The sequence below is a fragment of the Diospyros lotus genome, chromosome 1 (assembly GCF_014633365.1).
Source record: "Diospyros lotus cultivar Yz01 chromosome 1, ASM1463336v1, whole genome shotgun sequence".
Taxonomy (NCBI): Eukaryota; Viridiplantae; Streptophyta; class Magnoliopsida; order Ericales; family Ebenaceae; genus Diospyros; species Diospyros lotus.
Window position 1 is genome coordinate 14,357,086 of NC_068338.1, and position 22,338 is coordinate 14,379,423.

The 22,338-nt window shown below is 35.7% G+C and overlaps 1 protein-coding gene across 1 annotated transcript in view; it reads right to left on the reverse strand.

Moving 5' to 3' along the window:
- Nucleotides 1-2,192: 2,192 nt before the first annotated feature.
- LOC127805008 (linoleate 13S-lipoxygenase 2-1, chloroplastic-like) overlaps nucleotides 2,193-22,338 on the reverse strand; it is a 28,536-nt gene continuing 8,390 nt past the window's right edge. Inside the window, exons 3-9 of the mRNA XM_052342167.1 lie at nucleotides 4,757-4,994; nucleotides 4,326-4,643; nucleotides 4,084-4,169; nucleotides 3,909-4,019; nucleotides 3,486-3,787; nucleotides 3,112-3,378; nucleotides 2,193-3,023 (exon numbers count right to left, since the gene is read on the reverse strand). Of these exons, the coding sequence (XP_052198127.1) occupies nucleotides 2,264-3,023; nucleotides 3,112-3,378; nucleotides 3,486-3,787; nucleotides 3,909-4,019; nucleotides 4,084-4,169; nucleotides 4,326-4,643; nucleotides 4,757-4,994 (2,082 nt within the window). The 3' untranslated portion in view covers nucleotides 2,193-2,263. The remainder of the gene's footprint in view (nucleotides 3,024-3,111; nucleotides 3,379-3,485; nucleotides 3,788-3,908; nucleotides 4,020-4,083; nucleotides 4,170-4,325; nucleotides 4,644-4,756; nucleotides 4,995-22,338) is intronic.

Below are 22,338 nucleotides of genomic sequence, written 5' to 3' on the forward strand. Positions count from 1 at the left end.
AAACACCATAAAAAAATACTCCAAACGGACAGTTGCAGGTCGGCCCCCGGCAACCGCCTCGAGCTTTCCGGCCAAGCTTAAAATCTACTCCAACATGCACCAAAATTTTTAGAATTTCTTGCGTTTATGCAAGGATCAAAATCCCCTTAAGCAATCCCTCAAAAAGCTCCAAAACTCAGCCAATTTGTTTGCTAAAATTTGAAACCCTTGGCCCCTATTTTATAGCAAAATCTGGCCATCCTCAGGTTAATCACCGGCCAAGGCTTGGACTCCAAGCAACCCTCCGCCGTATACGACCTTTCCCAGCCCTCCCTCGACCATCCCATCGCTGGAAACGACGACAAGAAATTCGGTCGCCAACTTTGCATGTTTCCCACCTGTTTTCGATTTATTACACTTCAGCCCCCTAAGTAATTTCCAACCTTAGTTTACCCCTTTCCTTGAAGCCCCTGATCCTTCTAACAATACCACTAAGGCCCACAAGTTTTGTACTCTTCATTTCATCCTCGAAATTTTTAAAAAACTATACTTTTGACCTCCCTCGGGCAAAATTAGTAAATTACACTTTGGCCAAGTTGACTGTTTTGACCCTAAATCCCTTCGTTTCAACCCAAATCGCTTGAGGGTTGTTTCTTATATAAAATCTAGGTCCTCAAAACACTCCGTTGACTTTTCAGAAGTTTCCTATGTTGATTTGATTTTTTAGCCTGATCCACAGCTGAACCGAAAACCATTCCCGACCCAACTTCTTTTGATACCTAAAATCATACCTTGATTCACTTGTCAGTACTATTCCATTTTTTTAACTATCTAGGGTTCGAGGTACTCTCTTCGGTTGATTTGGTTACTTAAAATTTTGATAGTGTATCCTATAGCCCTATTCTTTCAAAAATTTCACTTGTACCCTTCGTAAAATGTCATTTATAACCTCAAGAATTTCCCGGGTATTATATTCTAGTCACTATTTATAGGAAGAGAGAAGACCATAACAACCCTTATATAGGAGTTGGGGGGTTTCTCTCATCAAGATAACCGCCTCCTACTACTCCACTGTCTCATTAATTGGGCCACTTAATCGGAAATAAATCTTACATGGTACGCTTCCATAAGAAATGGTGTCAGCATATGAAACGGTAATAGTTTGATTAGAACCATATGTGAGGACAGAAAAAATAATCCACGCTATTGCTGGACAACTTTAACCCTTTATATGTAAATCATCTTTCTTTCTCTCTTTTCATTTATTGATACTGATTTTTGCACATTTTCTTCACTCTCTTCATTTATTTCATTCTCCACCACATTTGCAATTGCATCATCCTCTTCTTCCTCTTCATCTCCTTCTTCCTCTGCTCTTTGATACATCTTCATCTCATATTTTTCTTTTTATTCGTCCATCGCCATCGCCCCCACCGCCGCTACCACTATGACCGCCAACATCCACCACAATTTCTGTTCTTCTTCCATTGCCACAGCAACCACCATGGTTGGCTACCCCACAAATGATCTCTCACCAACACGGCCATTGCTTCTAATCTCTCCCTCTCTCTGATCTCAATGAAAATTGATTGCCATTTACAATGCCAAATGTGTTTTTAGTTTAATATATAAACATTAGGAAAAATATTTTAAAAATAAAACATATCTTTTGTGATTTAAAAATATAAATTGTAATTAAAATATATTTCTAAAAAATTATATTTTTTATTTGGAATTAACTTTTAAATATACTTTTGTGACAAATGGAAAAATTGGTCACTTATTATTTAATGTCAAGTACTACTTCATTTACATTCTCACACCTTAAACATAAAATAGTTAGTATGTAATATTTCATAGTCCTAAAAGTGGAATAATAATATTTAATCTCATTACCATTTTATCCCACTCTTGGCTTTATCCCATCACTACTTATCCGTGTACTAAATAACCCGTAAAAGATAAGTTTTAATCGTGGTGATGGTTATGCAAGTAGTCTCTGTTATCAACTAAAATTCATGGTCTCACAGAAAGTTTGCTATTAATTAGTTTATTCCCCAAACTCTGTTATACCTTTTGCTTTTGCTTGTCAAATGCATGCTATATACCATTTTCTACAAACATTTGTCGATGCTTACAATGAAGCAACATATGGATAACACAATTAAATTTGTTCAAGCTCTAGCAGGTAATTAACATATGGATGCATATGATTGGCTGCAACAATATTTCCAACTTTTATTATTGGAGGTTTAGGGTTCAACTACACAATACATTTCACTTCTCAGATTGAGATACTATTTGGAACACCCTTTCCCGTAACTCCAGGCTCTGAATATGGCTTCAGAAGCTCATACGGCACAATCCCAGCTCCGCATCTATTCTTTAAGTTCGCATCCGCATTCCTAGCATCAATCGCTCCTTCAATCTTTATTAGTTCCCCATGAAACTGCTCAAATGCTGCCTTTATCACCGGATTTTCTGCCCATGCGTCCTCTAGGTGCCCTCCTATATACTCCTCATCCGGAGAATGATTCGATAACACATCCAAGATGGCCATAATTCTCGTAGCCTGAATTTGAGTAGGTAGGCATTCCAAGAGGGTAAGTTCAGGCTTCTTAATGAAAGTGTTCCAACTTTCATCGGTCGGATCTTCAGTTGGCATTTTGTTTCTCGCAATAGCTGGCCGATTTGGGAAATAGCCCGCATATGCATATTGGCCGAAGTTGACAGCTGAATGATGACCGGAGGTTACCCATATAATAGTGGTGAGAATTCCTATTAGATCCTGGGGGGTGTTGAGCATTGGCCACCATGGTTCGTCCTTTTTGTCCCCGTGCCCTACTGTTCGAATTTCAGTCCACCATGCTTGAAGCTCTTCGTCACCCTCTACAACACTTGCATCTGGGTAGTAGTGTTGTACATATTGCCTTACCCATTCTTTGATTGCATCCCATAGAAGCAGACCATCATTTGCAAACGGATAGTCCTCAATTGTTAGCTTCAGACCATGTGGAGAATTTGGATCCTCCACTGCCATTCCCCTAACAAAATTGAACAAAAATTAAGCTATAATTATTAGCTAGGGTCATATATATGAAAATGAAGGAAAATGACATCCTCAGTTGGTACCTGCTAATTAAATCAGCTGGGAGAGCTTGGAGATCGAAGCGCCACTGCTGGTCATAGGCAGCAGAGCTGAGCTCCATAGAGTATTTAGCAGGTGCAAATCCGGATTCAATAATTCCGTTGGCATTAATAAGGGCTTCACGAGCTAACGCATTGATCTCTATCGTGTATCGGAAATGAGGGTGTAATAACCTATAAATTGGGTGCATGGCGCTGAGTTGCCTGTTACTAGCTATTATGTAAGGTTCTGTGGCGCAGTGAGTTCTTAGCCTGCAAATGAAACAAAGCAAGTGGCGTGTCGTAATTTGATTTAGAAATAAATATATATATATATATATATATTTATTGGAGTTAAAAAGGATAAATTAAGCACTCACCAGTGACTAACTAGCTGGTGATACCCAGAGTCATGAGCAAGGACATGAACCTTGGCTAGCTTCCAAAGCCAGTGTCCAGTGGCATTCCAGGTGGGCGTGAACACTTGCTTCCATTGAGGCTTACTATCTATCGGTGGTCGAGTTAACTCAATGGCTAATGGCCTCAATGTGCCATCATGTGTGAGGAAAAATAATGTCCTTGATCCATATAGTGTTGTCCCTTCCTCTTCTCTTACCTTGTTCACGTAGGGTAAGAGCAAGTCATGATAGTCCAGTATAAACAACTTCTTCTCTTTTATGGCCTACACATGTCCCCAATTCTTTTTAAGATTTTTGTACAAAACATTGGTATAAAAAATAACATGAAACATTTGAATACTAATTAATGAGAAGTATAATTCTAAAGGTTTATATAGTAAGTACCTCTTCAACTGTCATGTAGCCTTTGATCTCTCTCTCGACCAACTCCGTGGTGATAGCAGATTCGACAGGGCCATAAACTTTGGGGTCAAGTTTGCTCTTTAGAGGCCATTCCTACATTTCAATTGGTTAATAACTAAAAGAAAATCTGGTGAATTAAAGTGTTGTTGAAACTTACCGCAACCAATTGAATGCTACACGGATTTAGACCTGACAGAGTCTGACGAGCAAATGCCTCATCCCGAATCCAAGCAAACTGGTCTCCTGCCATCTCGTAAACATTAATCCTGTAAGACTTTAATATTTTACAGGATTATGGTTTATAATTATTATTATTGCTATGGTAATTGACAACGATGATTATATACCTATATATATATATATAGAGAGAGAGAGAGAGAGAGAGAGAGAGAGTCTTACTCTCCATGAATTGGGGAGTCTCAAAGCGTAACAAACCACCCTTGGCTTCATTGATAAAGCTAACAAGCCTGGGTAGGATATCTCTCAAAATGCCATGTTTGGAAGGAGGCAAGTGAATCCCTTCATTGAACAATGAATCTATCGCACTGAAGTGTGCGAAGCCGAGCTTCGAGTCAACAATTGCCATGCTCAAGGATGGCAAAAGTGCATGAAGCAACGAGTATACGGTCTTGGCTGAGAATGTTAGCTCTTTTACCTCTGAAAATGCCTCATCCCTCGGCACGTAAAATGATCCGCTCCTCTTCTCCGACAACGGATCTGCATTCAAATTAATAACTAATAGACTCTAACAAATTAAATGGAAGACTGGATAATTAAAATGCACTACGTGCGTACGTAATTAATGAATTCTCATTCTAGCTTTTACCTACCTGTCTTGCAACGCGGTCGACCCGTCCTGCATCGTCTTGGGTAGGGATGGTCTTTGCCACCAAGTGGGGGTCGTTTGAGTTTCAGATCGCTATCAGGATCGCCAAGATCATTGTACACATCATAATCGTAAATCCTGTTGTGTTTCTTTCGTTCTCCTTCCCCATTGCCTCGAATATATGCCAGTTCTTCCTTTCTCAGCTTCTTTAACGCGCTTGGAGTCTGAGAAGGCAAGTATGACTGCACATACATACAATCACCAAAATGAGTTAATTACTAAATCTTCTAACATATCAACAAAGTTACACCTAACATTCATAGTAGAAAATTCATATATAGAATAACAATACCTAAATTAGTGTAGGAAAACATTTATGTGTCAGAATGAATTGTGAACTCAAGAGATTCAAGGTAAGAGCAACTCCAAAAGGGAGTTGTCATTTTGGGGTGCCAAATCACCTATTTGTAACTTTGAACAGTGTTTGACACCTCTAAATTATACATATGCTCCAATGGAGGTGCCAAAATAAGGGTGTCATTTTAATATTTTTTATTCTAACAATTAACTAAAATAAAAATATTTATTTTTATATATAATTGATAATTGATTAACTTCAATAAAAATAATTATATATATATAATTGATTATATACCCTGCGAATCCAGAAACTTCCTTCCCCTTCTACGCCTCTCTCTCTTGCCTTCTTCCTTCGATGGCGGCACCCCTCCTTGCCCTCACGGCTTGCTTTCGCCCTTGCTCGATCAGTCCTCTCCAGTCGCCGCTTCACCCTCGTCGGCTCTTCCCTCAATCGCTCGCCTCGCTGTCGATTGCTGCCTCTCTCAACTCTTCTCGATCCGTCACTCGCTAGCATTGCCGCCTCACCCTCGCCCTCGCCCTCGCCCTCGCTAACTCACCCCTCTAGCCCTCCATCGATTGTTGCCTCTCTAGCTCTCTCTGGCTCCATCTCTCGCCTCGCCTTAAAATCACTATTTTAGGTAATATATGTATTTATAGAAGTACAAATATAGCCGTTGGATTTTACTGTTGGAGTTTGCATCTCTCTCTTTTTCTCTCTCCAAAGGTTGAAAAAATGGCACCATAAGAAGGTTGTTGCCACTTTGCAACCCCATATGCCACCCCCGTTGGAGTGGTTGATTTTTAATCCGAGTGTCATTCCAACGAGGTAAATTAAAGAGTTCACTAATTTGGGTGCTATTTTGTAACACCCCAGCTTCCCGGGAGCGTTACGTAACGTAAGATTCTGGGGATATAAATTTTTTTTCCAAATAAACAACAGAAACCCAACACAAATACCTTTCCCCGAAGATCCCGTTACACCTTCTCAGTATATCAATTATGAACTATCAATAAACTAAGACAGGTTCACCAATTCAAATGCGGAAGCCAGATCGAAACCTTAACAGGTCATAACTGAAACCACTTTATTTATAATATAAAGTTGCACCAACGTTTACATGACGTTTTCAAAATAAACAACATAACTAAAAGGACATAATATAAAACATCCTCTATCGCCGTCATCCCTTCGCAATTCCTTTTCCTTTCGCACTGCTGCCTTTACCTAGAACGTTTGAATATTCTAGGGACATAGTCCAAATTAGATGCTGAATCATCTAGGTGAGAGTTCAAAATCACATTTTTCATTAATGAATGCAAAATATGAAATAAACCAATACACCCGGTAAGCCCTAGTCCAAGAGAATCCCACGTGCTTAACCCTACCACGGGAAAAGAGCAATCTCTCTAAAAGCTATGCGACCATACCGACTCGACGACATGACGACGCGACGCGATTCTAGCTTAAATGGGGCTGCCAATGCATCTCACCAGAATACGTTCCCACCTTAAGCATCCAGGAACCACCATACAATCCCAACTCCCAAAATTTCACATGGACCACCTAGTCATCCTAGTGTAGCTTCCCTAGCCAAACAGCCTGGCACGAAAATCAAGGCGACTATCCTAACATGCTCACCAGCATCAGATACCCCTATTATTCCGTCACGCCCTTGGAGAATTACGGCTACACTATCAAGACAACATCCTAGGCTGACATCCCACATGAATAACACAGTATGGACCACCTAGTCGTCCTAGTGCAACTTCTCTGACCAAACGGTCCAGCACGGAAACCAATGCAACTATCCTGACATGCACACCAGCATCAGATACCCCTATTATTCCGTCACGCCCTTAGAGAATTCTGGCTATACTATCCAAACAACATCTTAGGCTGACATTCCATACGTACACACAAAACTCAAGACAGTGCCACATTTCACAATTCAATGCATCATATAAACAACATTTTATAAAATGCAATGCAGCAGTTCAAAATGTTTAGGGATGAACCTCCCTCATAAAAACCAACAGTCACCGATTACCATTTCAATGCACAACACCATTTTGCATGAAATCACACTCATGTTTAGATAGAACAAGTATAATAAATTAAGTTTTGGGGGCGAAGCACTCACCTTGAACGAAACTCAGAACACTTTGAATCTTGTGCCCAACCTCAATTTTCGTGCAACTCCTCAAGTCTTTTAACCAAACCACCTCCTTACACGTCCTCACGCGCTGCCCAAGTGCTCTGCGTGTGTGATGCTTCGCGTATGCTTAAAAAGCCCTCTATCCACTAAACCCGAAGCACTCTTGTCTAGCATGAACTTCTCACAATTTTGAATGAGAAACCTTTGGCCATGAACCCCTATTTATAGGTTTTGAAACTTAGCCACCAAAAAACATATATTCTGCAATCATTTCAAATCTTCCAAAATCTTTTACAATCATTTCAAATCTTCTAAAGATCTTCTACAATCATTGTAAATCTTCCAAGATATTCTGCAATCATTCTAAATCTTCCAAGATATTATATAATCATTACCTGCAATCATTCCAAATCTTCTAAGATTTTATATAATTATGTCCAAATCTTTTAAGATTTTATACAATCATTGTTATCCGAATCAAATCTTATTCAAATCAAATCTTTATCCAAATCAAATCATATCCAACAAAATCTTATCCAAATCTTATATTATCCAATCAAATCTTATCAAATCTTGTCCAAATCTTATCCTTAAAGTCATCATGAGGCTTCATCTTATCTCTAACGTCATCATGAGGCTTCATCTTATCTCTAATGTCATCATGACACCTCATCCTTATCTCTAAAGTCATTTATGAGGATTTTCTTAAATCTCCCAAATGCCCCTAGTAAAAAGGTTTCAATAATTACACTTTGGCCCGAACTTTTGGGTAATTGCACTTTGACCCTTTTCAACATGGTCTCGGACTAATTTTTAATTACATTTTAGTCCTTGAAGAATGGGTTAATTACGCTAATACCCCTGATTTTTAGGTAAATTACACTTTTACCTGAACCTCAAAAATTACGATTTTGCCCCTGGCTCAAAAATTGAACTTTTGTCTCCAAACATCCACAATCCCTTAAAATATCATATTTCTTCAAGTATACGAATCTAAAAACCTCGAGTATTACATCCCTTACGATCATTCGATTTTCTTAACCTGGTTGATAGCTGTACTGGAAACTGTTCCCGATCTAACTTCTTTTGATGCCTAAAATCATAACTCGTATTACTCGTCATTACCAAACTATTTCCTTAAAAATCTAGGGTCCAGGGTACTCCATCTGACTAATTCGGTCGTCCAAAGCTACATTAGTGTACCCTATAGTCTCATTTTTCCGTAAATTCCATTTATATCCTTCATCAAATATTATTTATAACCTCAAACTATTCTCGGGTATTACATATTTGTTGTTCTACTTTTGTATATTAGTTTTGATGATGAAAAATATCTATTGGCTTAATCCCTAAGTCATGAGTCAAGGTTTTTGTTTTCAACATATATCAATTTCAGTATCAAGTATTATTTTGTTCAAATGAAAACCAAATTAATTTCATTCTTATACAGATGGAGATTTGCAAAAACAAGTATTAAGATTTAAAAGAATATCCTAAAGTGATTTTCAAAAATAGCCTTGAAATCGTTGGTCAAAATAAAACTAAAATTGTTCTAAGGCAAAAGACTAACTAGAACATATTTTTGAAAATATTTTCATTTTGAAAAACTATCTCCCGGTATTTCGATAGCTAATATCCATTGGTATTAAAATTATTTTTAATAAATTTTTAAAGAAATAGAAAGTATATATTTTGGAGGTGGTAATATTGTTAAATCTTGAGTTTGTACTAAAACCAAAATTCTACTTTCTTATTGTTATGAATTTTGATTTTTTGGATATGATTATTGAATCCAAATAAGGGGTACTTGCTTATTTACATTTATGTATTAAAGTAAATAGAATGTAAAATATAAATAAAAGAAAATATGGAGATTTACTTTGAAAAGGTAAAATATAACTAAAGAAATGTAAATAGGTTGTAATGTATACATGCTATGGATTGTGCTTTCAAGTAAATCCTTCTGAAAATCTGTCATGTTTCTGTGCAATGTTTTGAAACCTCATTTGAAAAGGTTTTCAATGCTTTCTAAGTGTGTATGCTATTTCGAAACATCTATGTAATACATATGTTTTGAAATCAGGTTTTGGACTACGTTTTGAAACCTCCATTCTATATTTCGAAACCTCTGAAATTTCTATCAGCAGATTAGTTAAAAATTGAGATGCATGTGTGCTGCAATTTTGTATTTATCAAAATCATTTGTTTAATGCTTTCTCCATGCTCTAAGAATTCAAATTCAAATTTGAATTGGAGATCATATGTATAATCATAGTGAGCATAAGATTTTGTCTCCCATTTAATGTTGTCTCTAAGTGCAAGTCCAACTAGAAATATTGTATGTTTCGAAACCTTAGTGTAAATTTGTGATGTTTCAAAACCTTCTTTTCTATCTTGTCTCTAACAGCTATAAATGGCTAGATTTCTATCTCTCGATATAAATAACAGGTGTTTGAATACAAGAAAGAGTTACAACAAGTGAGCACACACTAGAGACACACACATAATTAAGCACAAGTAGTGATCAAAAGATTTTTATTGAACTATCAAAGAAGATCTATCTACATCTTAATCTTATGCATTGCAAGTGTGAAAGGATAAGTAAGTGCAAACATCGAGTCTTATCACTTTAGCTCTCCTCACCTCAAGCTAAGAGGTTTGTCCAGCCATTGGTAAGATATTCATTGCTATAAATTCATTGGGCTGTAAAGATAAATTTTATTTATCTTGTTGATTGTTGTAAGGTTTGAGTTGAGTCTAAAACTCATTGTGTCAAAGGTTTGAGTTGAGCCTAAAACTGACTTGGTGTAAAGTTTGAGTTGGGACCTTAAAAACTCATCGTACAAGGTTTTACGGTGAATCGTGATAAAACCCGTGTTATGGTTGATCACTAGTAAAAGTGATTGGAATTGAAAAATCCTTCAAGTGGGTAAGATTGAAGGTAGTGGACTAGGCGGAATGCCTGAACTACTATATATCTTGTGTGCAGTTAATCTTTTGTTTTTGCTTATCTATTATTGCTTGAGCTTTCAAAAGGATTGTTTTCAAAGACTAAAACATATTTTCCTTGAGCATAAGCTTACATATTCACATAAGCATATCTTTGATCTCAAACACCTTCGGTATACTCTTACTTAAGTAAATCATCTTTGCAAAAGATCATTATTTGGAAATACAAGTCTTGAAATTTCGAAACAAGCAAAACAGTAAGTTGTATTTCGAAACATACCTCATAGATTTCGAAACAAGCTAAACAGATATTTTGAAACATATGTAGTAGGTTTCGAAACCTACTTAACAGAAAGGTATATTTCAAAACATATAGCCTATATTTCGAAACATAGTGTTCTGCCATCAATCATTATTTTAATTATCAAAAAATTTATACGAATCTCAATTCACCCCTCTTGGGATATATTTGCCATCATTAGAATCAACACTATTTTCAAGTTGTATAAATTATATATATATTTTTTTTATAAACAACTCATATTAATCATATAAGTCACAATGCTATTTCTTTTTCATTTTTGTGTAACGACCCATTAGAGGGCCTAGTATTTATTTAGAATTATTTGAGTATTTATTTAAGTTTTAAAAATTTGTCAATTAATTATTTAATGTGGTAATTTAGATTTTTTATTGAGGAATAACATTTAATGGCATTTAATTATTTAAGAATTAAATGCAAGGACATGAAGGTAATTCTGGAGTTCTATTATTAATTAAGAATTTAATAATCATTTCTTTTAATATGAATTATTAATTATTTAGTAAAATTTATATTAAGAGTAGGAGCCCATTCGTAAGAAGATTTTGGATTAGAGAGATCTCCTAGTTATAAGAGGAGAAGGAGATGTGGACTTTTAGGGCTGCCTCTCCATTATATATATATATGCATAGTGCTTGGTTTTCTTCATGTCGTTGAGAACAAAAGCCAAGAAACAACATCAGAGAGTTCAAGTTGCACCAGTCTTTGGTTTTCATTGAAAGCGTTTGATCCGATCGATCATAAGGCAAGTTTCTTCTCCTTGTAATCCTTTCTTACAGGAGTATATATGACATCAATCGTTCTCAGTTTATTCCTGATTTCGTTGTGGTATTCAAGTTTTATCAGTATCAGTTAGCAGATATGTTTATATATCTATATATATACGTATACAATGAAGTCATGAGCAAGTAACTATTTTGTAATGTTTTAACTCAGGATCCATGTTTATAGTGATCTCAGAATACCAAGTCTCTTTGTTTTGGTTTCTAGTTTAATCATATAATATGTTATATATATATGCATGCGGTATATTAGTGTACCATGAGTTTGATAAGCTATGCATAATTTTCTCGCAAGCGTTTTCGATTGTTAATCAATCTTGACGTTATTCTATATCGATTGGGATTGTTCTCCCAAGATTTCTTTCGAAATGGTGTAGTAATGTTAAGTTTTAATGCAAGATATAGTCTTTGTTATCATAAGCTTTGTTTCGTATGAGATTTAGACACTCGAATGAGCCTTTTTGTCATTCAAATGAGTTTTGTGGTATTCGAATGAGTTCTTAGTGTATCGCATCATTCGAATGAGTTTTGGGTGTTATCCTAATGAGTTCTCAGTGTTATCGTATCATTCGAATGTGTTCTTGAGGTTTTGAGTGTGTCATTAGAATGAGTTTTTTTGTCATTCAAATGAGTCCTTGAAAGATCTGAATAGCCTTTGCTTTGTTTCATCTAGGATTCGAATGAACTTTCTGTCATTCGAATAACCCACGTGTAACGACTCGTTAAAAAGCCCAGTATTTATTTAAGAATTATTTAATTAATTGTTGAAGTATATGTATAAGAGATTTTGCTAATTAATTATTTAATGTGGCAATTTAGAGATTTTGAAGGAAAATAATAGCATTTAATTCTATTTAATTCTGTAGTGAAAAGAATTTTCCAATGTGGCAATCTAGTAATTTTTAATTGAGAGAATAGTATTTAAATAACATTTAATGGCATTTATTTATTGTGAAAATTAAATGCAAGGGCATGAAAGTAATTCTGGAGTTTTATTATTATTTGAGAGTTTTAATAATAATTTTTGTATTATTATTAAGTAAGTGAGATTATGTATTTAAGGGAGAGTGAGAATCCATGTATGAGATGGATTTGGATTCAGAGTCTTCTAGTTAGATTTGGAGAAGGAATCCAAGTTGTATAAGGAAATTGTGAGGGCTTTAGGGTTGCTCTCCTTCTCTCTCTATATATAACTCCCTAGCCATATTCTCCTCACTCCGCAGAAGGAGGAGGAAGTTTGTGAGTTGAAGAGCAGAGGGTTAGGCAGCAGTATGTTTGCATAAAAGACTCTCGTGAAGTTATTAGAATCGATCAAGAAGATTGAAAGGCAAGTATTCTTCCTATAATCCTTTCCATTACAGGTTCATATCAGTTTTTCAGATTATTCCAGTTCTTCATTGAGTTCTCAGATTTTATATCAGTTACAATGCGTGTATATATATATATATATATGTATACGTAAATAGTGAATGCATAATCAGGATGTGTATGATTTTGCAGCGATTCAATCCAATATTATCTTTGAATCATCCTTAAAGTTGTTTCATATCAGTTGGGATTCATTTTTCCCAGTTTTCTTTCAGAATGGTATAGTTTCATTAAGATTTGTTCAAGTTTCAATCTTTGTGTTCGTTCGTTTCTGGGTTTAAAAGTTGCAAACATCCGGATGAGTTCCTCCATATCTGGATGGATTTTTCAAAACTTGTGAGTAGCATTTGGATGGAATAGAGTCTATTCAGATGAGTCAAAAAGTTTTATGTGAGTGACATCCGGATGGCTTATGTGCATATCTAGATGGCTTAATAGTTCTGTGAGTGACATCCAGATGGCCCTTAGGCATATCCGGATGGCTTTAGCAATATGTCTGGATGTTGGGATCACATTCGGATGAGGGCAGTGCCTACTATGAATGGTATCCGAATAGATCTTGTTCATATCCGGATGTGTCCAACAGTGATTGTGAGTAGTATCCGGATGCCTTGAGTCGTATCCAGATGTGTCTATTATTCTCTATAAGTAATATCTGGATGAGCCTGTAGTATTTTTGTGAAGATATTCGGATGCTTTCTTCGTGTATCCGGATAGGTTCAGTATATCCGAATGTCTCATTAAAAGTTGAATTTCATATTCGAATAGTCTCCAGTAGCATCCGAATGCCTCAGTAAGATATCCGGATAACCTAAATCATATCCGGATGTCCTAGTTCATATCCGAATAGCTTCTGTTTGAATGCCAGTGTATCTGGATGAGCCTTCTTCATATCCGAATGTCCTTCCTCCTATCCAGATATACTTCCTGATATTCGGATGGCTTTTCCAAAAATTCAATTTAACTTCTAGTGATGTTTTAATCCAAGTTTTAATTAAATTAATGTATTCAATACTCTTAAATATTGAATTTTCATACCAAGAATGATAAATTTATCAAGTTAATCATGCCCATACCATAGTTCATAATTCATAAAATCTTTGTATTCCAATATTCTGAAGATCAGATTTCATGGTTAGTATTTGTTATGACATGTTCAACATTATTCTATGAGATTATGTGCATACATTGTGGTATAAGCATTTAGCATAACTTTATATGGAGCATTACATATTATGTGCCAGCATATATATGAGCATAACATTGCATTATGCGCTCCAAGCGGCTTGTCCGCGGGGATTTCACCAGTTTCAGTTTCAACTCAGTTTATGAGTTGCCCGCCTGATGGCCACCAGGGGGCTAAGGGTATATTGCCCACAGTATGTGCTTACAGTTTTTCTGTTTACAGGATTTAGATCAGTTAGGTATGTTTTATCAAATTATGTGGGCTTATGAGCCAAAGTTGCATACCTGCATTTAGTTTACAGTTTATGTGCATTACACTTTTATGAATGCAAACGGACAGTGATTATACTTAGTACAACTTCAGTAAGTACTTTATTAGTATCGATATTCTTTAATTCAGCTTCAGTATTCTTTCCAACTTATTACTTGCTGAGCTTTGTAGCTCACCTTGTACTCTTCACCATTCCAAGTCCTAGCGGGGGAGTATCAGATGTGAGGCCTAGCAGCAGTAATCAGTAGTGTGTGTACGTGGAGCAACTCAAGACTAAAGATGTCTGGGAGTTTTGTTAGTATTGATGTTAAAAAGTGTCTTGTCAAGGTTAGAAGTATTTCATTTATTTTTTTCAGTTGAGGGATTTTTCCTTGGGTAGAGTCCGTGGTTTATAGTTTATATTGACTCAGAGTTTTTATTCCAGTTGATTGAGATGTTCAGTTATGGTATCAGATTTCAATTTATCAATGAGTTTTATTTATTTTATCTATTTTCCTTGTAACACCTCATCTCAGGCAGTTCTAGGAGAGGGGGTATTATACCATGTGTATTCCATTCACCACATTCAAATAGGGTATTGTTGCCTTTGAATGTGTTCCATTCTGCTCGTTCAAAATGCTTTTTCCAAATTTATTCGAATGAATTTGATAATCATTCAAATAGCACTAGTGTGCAAGTCACTCACACTAGATTTCGAGGCTCTATACCCAATTTTGCAACCAATGTTGTCAGAAACTCAAAATTAAGCGTGCTCAGGTGGGAGTAGTGATAAGATGGGTGATCCCCCGGGAAGTTTTCATGTTGCACCCTCAAAATTAAATAATTAATTAATTAAATAAATAAAGATCAATAAATTCTGTAATTCAAGGAAAAAGATGAGCAATATGTGGTTCCTAATAATAGTAAAAACAACTTGTGCGTTTTATACTTTTGTGTGAAGTTATGACATGTTCAGCATTATTTCGTGAGATTATGTGCATACATCTTGGTATGAGTATTGAGCATGACTTTATATGGAACACTACATATCGTGTGCTAACATGTATATGAGCATTACATTATGCGCACTAGGCGACTAGTCTGCGGGGATCCCACCAGTTTCAGTTACAGCTCAGTTTATGAGTTGTCCGTTTGGTGGCTACCAGGGGGCTAGGGGAATATTTCACACAGTATGTGCTTACAACTTTTATGTTTGTAGGATTCGGATCAGTCATGTATGTATTACAGTTATTTGGGCCTATGAGCCAAAGTTGCATACCAACATTTATTTTACAGTTTATATGCATTACATCTCTCAATGCAAGGACAGTTAGTATTTGTATGAGTATCGATATTTCTCGATTCAGTTTTAGATATTCTTTCCAGCTTATACTTGCTGAGCTTTGTAGCGCACCTTGTACTCTTCACCATTCCAGGTCCTAGCAGGAGAGTACCAGATGTGGGGCCTAGTAGTAGTGGTCGGTAGTATGTGTACATGGAGCCGCTCAAAATAAAAGATGTCTGGGAGTGTGTTAGTTTATAGTGTCTTATCAGTTAGGATTATTTTATATTTCAGTTGAGAGATTTTTCCTTAGACAAAGTTTATTGTTTTCAGTTTATTTCGACTCAGAGTTTTTATTTTAGTTGATCGAGATGTTCAGTTATGGTATCCGATTCCAGTTTATCAAAGAGATTTATTTTATTTTATCTATTTTTCCCGTAGCACCTCTTCTCTAATAGTTCTAGGAGATGGGGTGTTACATTTTGGGTTTCCTTTGATAATTGATTATAACTTTTCATACCATATATAATGTTTTGCTTTGTTTGTTTTGGGTGTTGTTTCTTTCTTGTTATGTTATATTAATAAATATTTGGCTTTTGAAAAAAAAAAATACTATGTCATGTTTGGTTGGGAGGAATGGAGGGTTAGGGAATAAGAATGGGAATAGTATTCTCTCAAAAGGCTGTGTGGTTGCTATGAAAGAATGACAAGATTCATTCCGTAGGAATGACCATTCCCTTAAATGATTGAAAGACTTTCTATAACAAAATAGATGGAAAGTTTTTGCATTCTATGGAATAGGAGGTATTATTACATTTTTACCCTCGTATTTTTCTTTTAATTTTATAGTGCGATATATAGATTTCTCTCCATTCGCATGCTGCCTGTCGCAAATGCTATTGTTTATCGTCGTCTGTCACCACTTGATAAAATTTTATTTTAAAAAAATTTATTTTGTTAATTTTTTATTTAATATTTTTACCTAAAAAAGGGGAAATAATTTGGTTTTACATATATTTGGTAGTTATATGATTTTTTAGAATTAAATATTATTTTTAAAGGTTTTTCAATTTTAATAATGTAAAAGAAAATTTTTGTCAATGCATTATGTTTTTACTATTCCATCAAAATAAAGACATATCAAACATAATATTGAAATAGAATGGTCATTCCATTCTTGCCTTGTGCTAAACATGGTGATTGATTGGAATAGTCCTATTCCATTCATGTTCCCATTCACTATCATTTTCCTTTTCCATTCAAAACCATTCCTCCCCAACCAAATGTATTACTTTCAGTTGCCTCCCTTTCTAGAAACCCTAGAAAGGTGAGGATTCTTGTTCCCATATCCATCTCAAGATCGGCTTGGTTCAATCCTTTATTCCCTTTATTTTTTTAATTGCTTTCTTTTCCTTCACCATCCCTTTGACCTCCACCCTAATGGCTTATCATAATCATCCCCTCAACCTCTTTATGACAGCTTCTTCTCCTGTTGACACCATCCCTTTCTTTGTTTTTCATCCATCCTCACATTCGACCTTATTCACCCTATCTCCTTAACCTCACTATTGCTAGCCTTTATCCATTCCATTAGTACCTTTATGAAATCATTACCCTCCAAAACCCTTTCTTCCCCCTTCCTATAAAAAATACCCTTATTTTATGCAGTAGGAGCCACCTTCTATTAGAAGATCTAGACTTGCAATCTTGTAGGTTCTTTTGGTTGGCTCATGACGGCGAATAATTAAATAACATGTCTTATTTTCTAATCAAGTATATGGCCTTGACAAAAAGGAATCCTCAAGCATCGATGAAGTCATGCCCTTTTGCTTTGCTCCTTTCTAACACTATTTTAAAGAATCTATTTGGGAGGTGCTAGTGTAGCTGTTATCATACATTTTAATGCTTGTTGTTTTGCTCCTAATTCTATCTCATGGGACATTTTAGTTTGCTCATTTTTGTTGGATATTAAACTTGCACGAAATTTAAGAAATAGAGGGAAAAATCTAGAGCAAAAAATTTAAGGAATGGAGAGGAATGGATTTAATCAAGGGCAGATCCAGGAATTTAGAATGCAGGGACTAGATCAGGTTGTTCAAATTACAATATATGCCTACTCTGTGTGTAGATGCAAGAGGATTATAGTTTATGTAGAACAAGGATTACAAATTACAATTCTACATATATGCACGAGGATTATAGTATATGTAGAATGCAAGGGCTGAATTTAGAACACATGAGCTGAATTACAGTTTTGCATATATATATAATTCTACATATATGCACGAAGATTATAGTACATGCTCACTATGTGCATAAACACACACAATTTACATTTCACAAACTTTAATCTAATTTCGCAACTATGTGTGTATTAATCTTCACATGGATCTGGGTTGAGGCTAGCAAGGGCTGAAGCACAGTCCAACCCTCCCACATATCCACCTTTGGATTTTATGGAAGACAAAAGTGAGAGGCTCTCTTAGAATAATAAAGACTTTTACAATTTCCATGAAGCTTTCAGAATCTTGAAGTGGAATTTAATTTTCCGTAATTAATAATTTGTATCTTTTGCCTATAAAAGGGCTTTATACTCAATCAGTTAAAAAAGGGAGAAATACAAGAAGTTATTTTCCTCTCCAAGTTATTCTCTCTTATAACACCATCGTACATAAGTGATTAAAAGAGTAAGTGAGATTAGGAGTCACAACCATAGTCCAACAAGTGGTATCAGATCTTGAAGTTCATGGGTTTGAAAGGGAAATAACAAACTAGTACCTGTAGAGCAGTTTGTGTTCGTCGCCATCTCTGTTCCATTACTTGTTATTGACATTGGATAGAAGGATTTGAAGCAAGGGAGTTTTCTAGTTTTGAAGATGCAAAGAAAAAACTAGTGGTCGTTGGAAATTTTTGGAGAAAAGAAGAAAAACAACTAAAGATTTGGTGTGAAAAGTCAAAGACATGAAGGAAAATGGCTATAAATTGGTTTCGAGCTCCAAAAATCACAAAGCACAATTATGACATTTCATGTATCCAAATGAAGACACTTTTGGGATCACTTGATGCATAGGAGCTTGTCTAAGATGACTATGATGAACCAACCAACATTGCTCAGTTGCTTCGCGTATTACGAAAGCTGTATTACTCAAAGGGGGAATGTTACAAGAGCGTAGTGAGTGATAAGCATAAGAGGCATGCTTGAATGGCAACGACAATAGTGTGTGTAATGCCCTATTCCTAAGTATTACAATGATACTAAGTACATACTAAAAATCACATAAAAGAGTTAGGGAAATCCTTATCAACGGAAGTAAAGGATCGAACCAGAAAGCTAAAAGTTAGAATTTTCACTATGTTTCTTTGGTACAAGCTTAATGATAACACACACTCACACTCACACTCCTTAAGTTTTAGTATCATAGCAGTTGACCATAGTACAACATTCAGGATATACATATAAAAACAACGTTTACTTAGAAAGATTTAAGCTACACGTCTACCACCTCTTTTCCCTTGCCTTTACTTGACCCTGAGGTACCTAGCATGTTTGAATATGTCGATGTGAGATATGAAACATCTCAGTGAGTGATTCAAAATAAAAGTTCATGTGTGTATATGCAATATGCCATATGTCATGAAACTCTCTTCATGGTAGTGAGGTAATGATGTTGTAATCATCCCATTGATCATTATGTCCAAACACCCTGCCCCTCCACAGGCTACGCTATCCTCCCGATCACACATGATGAACTTGATGTTAACTTACCACAAAATGTCGTGATGCATAATAACAACAAAAACGAGATGCGTGGTAATAAAGGACACATGATATGCAAGCCACAAGCCACACAAATGAAGTAAAAATGTCCAGGATGGATAAATATATGCAAGAACCACCCACTTTGTTTTTTTACCTTCGGGAGTACTGTTCACACTTGTCAGTTTTGGGTTTTCTATAGTAAACACAAGTTGTCGTAAAATAAATATCAAATATTTTTACATAAACCTATTATATTTATTTTATTTTATTTTCCTAGAAAATTGCAAGGGAAAAGGACATGTAACGCGCCCTTATGAGCCTCCAGAAGATGCCCCATGCGCCTGCACACTCTAGTCATCTTCTCCGGCTATAGCGTTCGCGATTCTGACCAGCCTCTATTTTTTGGCTTTTTCTTTCTTGTTTTAACTTTGATTTACTCCTTGTTTGTCCCTATGGCTTCCTCTTTCTTCCCTCTACTTGAATATAGCCTTCGATTGACCTTTTGTGGTCGGTTTTTGACAACTTCAACTTAGTTTTTGGCAAAACCCAAAAATTAAGCGAAACTTTGTTTCTCCCTCATTTTTTCACCAAATTCACTCTTTTTTTCCTCCAAAACCTTCCCCTTACTCCCAAGAATCTATTCCTCACCTCTAATCCCCTAAAACCGACCTAATTTTCCTTTAATTTTCTCTGGTTGCTTCAAACTCCATTCTTTGCCAATTTATAGAATTTTTCGGCCAATCCCATTTCACCACTTGCTATGCCACCTGTTGTTTTGATTTGTGTGCCTCATGATTACTCTCAACCGTTGGTTTGGCCGGTTTGTTTCTCCGATGAGTTTGTTATAAGTTTTAAAAATTACACTTAGGCCCGAAACTTCATACTTTTGCACTTTGACCCTTATATCTTTTAGAGTCTTAGCCATCCTTGAATATACTTTATTTTGGTCACCAAATATCCTTTGTGAGAGGCTTCTCTTACCTCTCATTGCCTCTAAAAATTTTTTAATACTTTTGTTAAATTACATTTTCTCCCAAATTTTTTAAGAAATTACACTTTTGCCCTTGTACTTCCATGATCCTTTGAAATGTTATATTTCCTCAAATGCATAAGTCTTAAAAAAATTTTGGGTATTATAGTGTGGTTCGAAGTTGAAGCCACCTTAAATTAAGAAGAAAAGAATGAGCTTAAATTTTCAAAAAAGAAGGATAAAAAAACGTTATACACAATTTACCAAGGGATCAATGATACAAACTTTAAAACATGCTTACAAACTTTAAGATCTCAGTTTGAGACATTGTGATAAGAAAGTTTAGGGTCAATGTCCAATTATTTTTAATGAGTAATTAGAATTATCCATCAAATAAGGAGAAATGGAGATGTCACCAATGTACAAGTCATGGAAAAAAAATTGAGGTTGTTAGAGTCAAAATACAAATTGGTGTCAATAGCCATTGAAGAATCAAATGATTTGGAGCAAATGATTGTGGAGCAACTTATGGGATTACTTCAAATATATGAGGAGAGATTAAAAAAGGATGTTAAGCCCCCCTAAAGAAGTATTACAAACAAAGCTAACAACAATAGGAAAGAAATGTGAGCTAAGTAGAGTAGGCTTTTAAAGATGAAGGTGATATGATAAAAAATTGAAGAGGTGGTTGATATCTAAACAAAGAGCAAGGCAATAAAGGTGAAATTGGAAACTCATTCAATCAAAGAAGACAAAGTCATAGTAGAAGATAAGGCTGTGGATGCTAGTCAAATTGGAGGTTTGATAAATTTGAGATCCAGTGCTATTACTAGAACAAATTTGACTACTATGCTTCAGAATGTTGGTCTAAGAAGAAGAAAGATAAAATAAATCTCTTTTTTTTTATCAAGAGGAAAAAATATATGATGGAGTCTTACTCGTGATCTATAACAATGTGAACACTAGTGGCTCAATTACTTGGTATTTGGACACGGGTGCATCCAATCATATTTGTGGAAGGAAGGAGTTCTTAATTTGGGAAGCTTGATGAGGTGTGTAGCGACAATATCGCTTTTGGTGGTTTCTCACAAAATCCAGTTAAAGGAAAAGGAAAGATCTCATTACAATTAAAGAATAGTGATCAAAGATATAGTGTATGTCTACTATGTACTTGACATGAAAAAACATATCGAGTCTGGGGTAGTTGCTAGAAAAAAAGATATGAAATCCAGATGAGAGATCTTTCTCTCTCAATGCGTGACAAGAACAATATCCGAGTCACATTTGTGAAGATGACCAAGCATCGAATATGTTTCCATTGCACTTAACTATAACACCCGAGAATTTCATAAGTATATAAGTGTAATTTATTTAGGGTATAAGTAGAATTTCCCAAAAGATTTAGGGGCAACAGTGTAATTTTATAGTATTGAGTGACTGAATCGGCAGAAGGGAGTGCTCTGGAACTCAAATGTTGAAGAAAAATGATATGATGTTGACGAGCATTTCGAGAATGATTTTAGGTGTCGAAAGAAATCAAATCAGGAACGATTTTCGGTACAGTTGTAATTCAGGCTGAAAAATCGAATCATAGTAGGAGACCTCCGAAAAGTCAATGGGACCTTTAAGAGACTTTGATTTAGTAAGTAGAACAAAAAATGGTTTCGGGTTGAAACAAAAGGATTTACGATTAAATCATTCATTTGGGCCTAAGTGTAATTTTTTAATTTTACCCGAGGGAGGTCTAAACAATGTTTTTTTATGAATTTTTTGGAATGAAATGAAGATCCTATATCTTGTGGATCCTAGTGATATTGTTGGATAAATCAGGCGCCTCAAGGAAAGGGGCCGAATGCAAAAGGAGTTCGAGAAGGGGTGAAAGTGTAATTTTTCAAAACCTGACAGTGTGAACATTGCCATGGCCGACCGACTGAGGGTGGCCTGGGGGAGGTTCATCGTGACCTAGGGAAGCTTGGAGGCCAAGCCTTGGCCTTTGATTGGTCGAAAGCTACCGGGTTTTTGCTATAAATAAGGCTGAGAGTTTTCAAGTTTAAGCATCAAAATTTCTCAAGATTTTGGAGAAATTAGAGGGTTTGGATAAAGGGTTTTTACTCTTAAGGTGGCAAGGATAATTTCTGGAGATTTTGGTACATTTTAGAGTGAATTTAAGTGGTATTCGAGCTTGGCCAGAAAACTTGAGGC